At 27.2% G+C, this 7,066-nt stretch overlaps 1 protein-coding gene across 1 annotated transcript; it reads right to left on the minus strand.

Annotated features, from left to right (window-relative positions):
• Nucleotides 1-404: 404 nt before the first annotated feature.
• LOC108778694 (sodium channel protein Nach) lies at nucleotides 405-6,355 on the minus strand (the record flags this gene model as incomplete). The annotated part of the gene is made up of 8 exons (XM_018545939.1): nucleotides 405-664; nucleotides 1,116-1,222; nucleotides 2,731-2,896; nucleotides 3,056-3,109; nucleotides 3,719-4,016; nucleotides 5,190-5,322; nucleotides 5,478-5,623; nucleotides 6,181-6,355. Coding segments are annotated over 8 exons (1,339 nt in total), but the record flags the coding sequence as incomplete, so codon positions are not given.
• Nucleotides 6,356-7,066: the final 711 nt, after the last annotated feature.

A 7,066-nucleotide genomic window follows, 5' to 3' on the forward strand; every position in this document is an offset into this window, starting at 1 on the left:
AGCTGTACATTATGATTCCGTTTTTGAATAATAATAACTTTCTTTTAAAAGTTTATTATTACTATGTTAAAAAGTTTATTATATATATATATATATATTACTATGTTTTATTATTAAAATAAACATATAGTGATAGTCTTCTTTAATAATGTTTGCCTAAGGTTTTGATTTGAACTAATCTTCCACTTGTAAAATATCAGATAGTTTTAATAATTTCAAATATTAACTGATAAAAATGCAATTATTCCAATCGAAAATTTTCTTAAATAATTTCATAATAAAAATATATAGCTATAAATTTCAATGCGACGACGGCTGGAATCGATAGATGCAAATAACATCCTGCGTTTGTGACTGTATGCTCATTATTTTTATGTTGTTTAATTTTATAATAACTCCGTCAGTTAATATCTAGCTCTTTTATAAATAAAGAATTTGTCACGTTTTGCTGAATGCCAAGATCGTGGAAGCAGTTCGTTCCAATATATTTCTTCTGTTGTTCGAGTTTGGTTTAATGATGGGATTTCAGTCTTGCGATCATCTTTCTGAAAAATCGATCTTTTACAGAGAATATCGCAAAATACGAGCACACAAAAGTACAGAAGCTCCACTATAGTGATGAAACTAAAGCCGATGAAGACGCCACATATACCGCCGATATCACCTGCAAAATGACAATTTTTGTGATGTGATGTTTAGCAAGGGAGGATAAGATGATTTGATAAAACGGCCGCATGTTTTCAATGTTTCTTTTTAAAAAGCATTATGAGCATGTAGTGACCATTTACGTTGTAAAAGAGATAACGAACTTTTTTCAGTAATATCACTGCCAACTTTTTCCTTTCGATACACATACGAGCTTTTGTTTTAACCTTTAATTAATGCTTTAGAGATCATATATATATATATATATATTGCTATCTTTTTTCTTAGTTTGTAAAAAAATTTTTTGTATAAAAGTCGAAAACTTTTCCTATTCAAAATAGATGTATTTACTTCATAAGCTTTTCTTAAAAGTTTTTAATCTAATAAAAACATATAAAAGTTTGAATTGTAAAAATTTAAATTTTAACTCTCATTTATAAATATATAATTTCTTAATAATCTGTACTTACTTAAGAGATTATACCAGTAAGAAGCCACATCTTGTTTTAATCTGATTGTGCCGTATTTCGAAAAGTACACATGCAGCACTCCTTCATCAGTAATATTGTAATTCGCACTGAAAGTAAGTAACAAAAGTATGTCGCCGCCTCTTTTAGGAATTTCAGGAAGAATTTTATTTTTTACACTGATATATAAAAATATCACACACTTACAATATGTAAGCTTCAAATATACCGTGTTCTATAAAATTTCTCCAACTTGTTACATCATAATGAGTGTCGTGGCAGGCAGGATAACACTTGAAACAATATAAAGCATCTTTTTCGTCGTGCAAAATGCTGTGTTCATCATCGTGAGGGAAAATTATTAACCGTTTAGCTATTCCAGAAAATAAAATATCAATATATTAAATAAATGGTATAATTATAATTATTAATTTATTTATGTAATACGTTATAAGTAATACGTATAAAGGTTTTTAATTGCTTGTGTAAAAAAGCAACTATTTTTATATTAATAATGTAATAAAATGTTTACATTTGTACTTAGCTAGACATTGAAAGTCCGTGATATTGCAAATACGCCACGAATCTGAAAAATAACAAAGTATACATGTATATTCATATATTATATATAAAATATAATAATAATATAAAGAATATTTGTGAAATATTAATGACTTCCGAATAACTTACTTGATGTTATAACCTTGACTTTTAAGGAGGTTTCTGGTAATTCGGTATTTATATATATGTACATGTTAGAATTATAACTCAAAATAATAACATTTAAAAAAAACACGTCATATTCGACACATAAGTATAAGTAACATGTTGCTAACATTTTTTAAAAGAAAATTAAGATATTAATTCTTTCTTTAAAATCACACCATTTCTTAAACATAAATTCTCATCAGATAATTCTCGTAATGATTTTTTACGCCAAAACAGGCTAAAACAGCACACGTTGTAATCTTACATCATAATCGCTCAATATTTTGAAATATAACATAAAACGAGGTTCATTCCATATTTGAAATATATACTTTGTATTTAAAGATTATATTCTATTTAAACAAAAATTGTTTTATTAATAATTTTTAATAAACAATCAGCGAAAAAATCAAAACATTTGAGGGTCAAGGTCAATGTCAAGCTCATTCGGAAGCACGAATAGTTAAAAAAATTATAGTGCTTTTACGTTCTTTCTTGCCACGACGTGGATAAATGAACGGTCTGCATCCACAGAACTCCTGTATGTCATTAATCTTACAATTGACGATACAATCACTGTAAGTATATATCGTAATATTTGAAAAAACTATTTCATCTGCAAAAATGCAGTCACGTTTATCTCTGGGTAAATGTATAACAGTCTGTGAACTGTTAAAGAGCGTTGCTTTCACATCTAGATATGTCTCATACTGAGGCATTGCGATTACCTCCGTGACACCACCACTGGTCATATCTGGATAATCGGTAGGATTAAACACAGTCACCTAAAAACTCAATAAATGTTAGTTTTACTAAATTTCTTTCTCCCTCTCACTCTTTACGCCTCTTTTAGGAATTTCAGGAAGAATTTTATTTTTTACACTGATATATAAAAATATCACACACTTACAATATGTAAGCTTCAAATATACCGTGTTCTATAAAATTTCTCCAACTTGTTACATCATAATGAGTGTCGTGGCAGGCAGGATAACACTTGAAACAATATAAAGCATCTTTTTCGTCGTGCAAAATGCTGTGTTCATCATCGTGAGGGAAAATTATTAACCGTTTAGCTATTCCAGAAAATAAAATATCAATATATTAAATAAATGGTATAATTATAATTATTAATTTATTTATGTAATACGTTATAAGTAATACGTATAAAGGTTTTTAATTGCTTGTGTAAAAAAGCAACTATTTTTATATTAATAATGTAATAAAATGTTTACATTTGTACTTAGCTAGACATTGAAAGTCCGTGATATTGCAAATACGCCACGAATCTGAAAAATAACAAAGTATACATGTATATTCATATATTATATATAAAATATAATAATAATATAAAGAATATTTGTGAAATATTAATGACTTCCGAATAACTTACTTGATGTTATAACCTTGACTTTTAAGGAGGTTTCTGGTAATTCGGTATTTATATATATGTACATGTTAGAATTATAACTCAAAATAATAACATTTAAAAAAAACACGTCATATTCGACACATAAGTATAAGTAACATGTTGCTAACATTTTTTAAAAGAAAATTAAGATATTAATTCTTTCTTTAAAATCACACCATTTCTTAAACATAAATTCTCATCAGATAATTCTCGTAATGATTTTTTACGCCAAAACAGGCTAAAACAGCACACGTTGTAATCTTACATCATAATCGCTCAATATTTTGAAATATAACATAAAACGAGGTTCATTCCATATTTGAAATATATACTTTGTATTTAAAGATTATATTCTATTTAAACAAAAATTGTTTTATTAATAATTTTTAATAAACAATCAGCGAAAAAATCAAAACATTTGAGGGTCAAGGTCAATGTCAAGCTCATTCGGAAGCACGAATAGTTAAAAAAATTATAGTGCTTTTACGTTCTTTCTTGCCACGACGTGGATAAATGAACGGTCTGCATCCACAGAACTCCTGTATGTCATTAATCTTACAATTGACGATACAATCACTGTAAGTATATATCGTAATATTTGAAAAAACTATTTCATCTGCAAAAATGCAGTCACGTTTATCTCTGGGTAAATGTATAACAGTCTGTGAACTGTTAAAGAGCGTTGCTTTCACATCTAGATATGTCTCATACTGAGGCATTGCGATTACCTCCGTGACACCACCACTGGTCATATCTGGATAATCGGTAGGATTAAACACAGTCACCTAAAAACTCAATAAATGTTAGTTTTACTAAATTTCTTTCTCCCTCTCACTCTTTCTCCTCCCCTCCCTCCCACCCTTTTTCTCCACTTCTATAGATTTAATTAAATTACAAATAAAAATATATTGGAAAATAAGAGTCTCAACCGTGGTATTTCGTGCAAAAAATATGATAAAAGATTGAAAAGTCCATTTCTGAGAAAACAATATTTTAATATACATATTTTAATATACATCCATACGTATTTCGATTTACATTATACTTCAAATTATTCTTAACAAAAATTGAACATATTATAATTCGATCTTAAACAAGAAATACATAAAGGTAACGAATTACAAATTGTGAGTTATTTATTTAGTAATAAAAATGACTTTGAATCTGTTATAAGTAACTATTACATTATTACCATAAAAATTCACAACATTAATACCATAAATCGTTATTACAATAAGACAACTAAAGAACTATCAAGATGTAGTTATATTATGCTACAGTCATTAAAAGTTATAAAATAAATCTCTAAGTAACTAACAAATAAACCTACCTAAGTGTTACACTCCGATTTTGATAAATTTTTAGTATGTTGTTCTCCAGATAAAAATAAGCGACACGTATTTTTTTATACGGGACAATACGCACTTTTAAGGGGTGGAATATTTGGATAGGTTTACTTGTAAGTAACGACAGTTACGAAATTATAGTTACTTCTATTTTCTGTTTACTTTAATTGCTCTTGATGTAACAACAAAACCTCAGAGAATTAAATTATTATTTTCTCCTTCCTTTGATTTAATTGAGATTGTTATTTATTTCCATGAAATCCTATTTATTATATATAATTTCTTTTTCTATTATATTTTAATAATCAAGACACGCTGACAAGTCAAGCAAGACACATTTTAGAAACTCTCTCTATATATATCCTACATCAAATTTTTCAGAATCTAGTAAGTTAAATATGGTTTTTTATTAATTAAAAAAAAGAAGTATTTTTCAGAATTTAATTTGGCATAAACGATAAATAACTTTTTTTTAATGGCAGATTTATAAATTATATAAATTACTGCTCCGAAATGTAAGTTGTTCTAAAAAATGTGAGATATAATTAAAGACCACCATTTTTTGCTTTCTCTTAATTAATTAAAATAGCATATAATGTTGTTTCCACTTACTTTCCAACCCTTAACAGGCAATATTGAATAGAAATAATCATCCAAAAGTGGATCCATTACGATGGTTAGACCGTTTCTTATTCCGAGAGTCTTTACTTGTTCCTGGTCTCTCGGATTAATCATATGGTTCAGTCTGTTAAGGTATAATCACTGCCATTAATTTTTTAAACAACTGTAATGCTTATATTTAACATATGTCTATATGTTATAATTTAGCATTAGCTAGTTATTTTTTGGCAAAACTTTATCAGCATATATTCTATAAGTAAAAATAATTAATATACTCACTCAAGAATGTCGTCGCTTTCACGCACGTAATTGAAGGTGCAACAGTATCCGTCCTGTGTCTTGCGAAATTCAAAAAGCTCCGAACAATTTCTTGCAGCACCATGTAGCATACATTTCAATAATATCACTGAACATTGTGGCGTCAGCTGGAAAATGCAAATACACAATGTGTTGTAAATTTCCGATAATTTTCTAAGCAATAATAACAGTGATTATTGAATACGCGAAAAGTATTGTGTAAATAATATTTTGATTGCTCTTCGGAGGAAATCTTTTATTTAAAACACCGACATCGCAGAAAAATAAAGTAATATGCTTGTCTGTACAAATAGCCTCTATTTGTTAGAATCACTAGAAAATTGAAAGTTAGAATCGGTAAATTTAGGCAGACAGTATCTGAAAAAGATTGGCATAGTAGTAGCTAATGGGATCATGCTTTTCAAAGAAACTTGCATTTAAAATTAATATCACATAATGATGTTACATAATAATTTGAATTTAACTTCTATTATTATACTAAACAATAAAAATTAAGCAATTTGTATCATCAATTACTTAATTATTATTATAATTAAAACAATTTTACGCATATATATAAAAATTAAAAACAAGAAAATAATAAAATAATAAAATGTTTTTGTGAATAAAACTCTATAGTATATCACATATTTAAAATAAGATGTGATTGAGTTTGCATACGTACATTTTTCATAATTTCAGCGACATCGTAAGATCCGTTGTAGTAAGTTGTTAAAAGTTTATCTAATTCCACATCATGACTATTATCTGTGACAATTATAGACATGTAGAGATTGCCCAGCTGCGTTATCAAATCGAGAATTTCATCGACTGACTTGTCCGTAATCTTTGCGTTAGAACTGGTTTTAAGAAAAGTATCGTAAATATTTCAATTGTAAAGTCATCCCATATATGTTACATATGTTTCAAGGATATCTTTAATATACAGTAACGAGGATAAAAAATGCGCGACTTTTTTTGACCATGTAATTGTTGTCCACTTTGCTCAATAGCATAACATGTTTTACGTATATTTTTATATAATATATTGTACCTATACTGAAAATATTTTAAAACAATATTCATAATATAAAATTGAACAAGTTGATGTCTGCAATGAGAAAAGTAATTACACATTTTCAAAATTGATAATTAACTAATTTCACCCTCTGTGTGAAATTGATTGACGATATGCCGCACAGATATATAATGCTGTCACAACTCGCAAAGTCCGACTAGCAAATATTAATAATATATCTTTTTTATACTATAATCCCTTTCTTTTATTGATTTAATTTTTTGGAGTTGTAAACAAAAAGAAAATTATTAAAGCATATGATTTTTGAAAAAACGGTTCTTATAATATAATTATTTCTTTTAGCGTCTTTTACCTTTTTTATCTTTTAACTAATTAAAGTAAATTGTATTTTTGTGAATAACAATAAAATCTAAAAACAACATCAATATCTTTACTAAAAAGTATAATTATATATATAATATAAGAATATATGATATATTAATATGATGAAAAAACTTCAAAAATCGAGCATTTTTTAAGTCTCTACTGTACA

Source organism: Cyphomyrmex costatus, unplaced genomic scaffold (genome assembly GCF_001594065.2).
Source record: "Cyphomyrmex costatus isolate MS0001 unplaced genomic scaffold, Ccosl1.0 scaffold120, whole genome shotgun sequence".
NCBI classification, from domain to species: domain Eukaryota; kingdom Metazoa; phylum Arthropoda; class Insecta; order Hymenoptera; family Formicidae; genus Cyphomyrmex; species Cyphomyrmex costatus.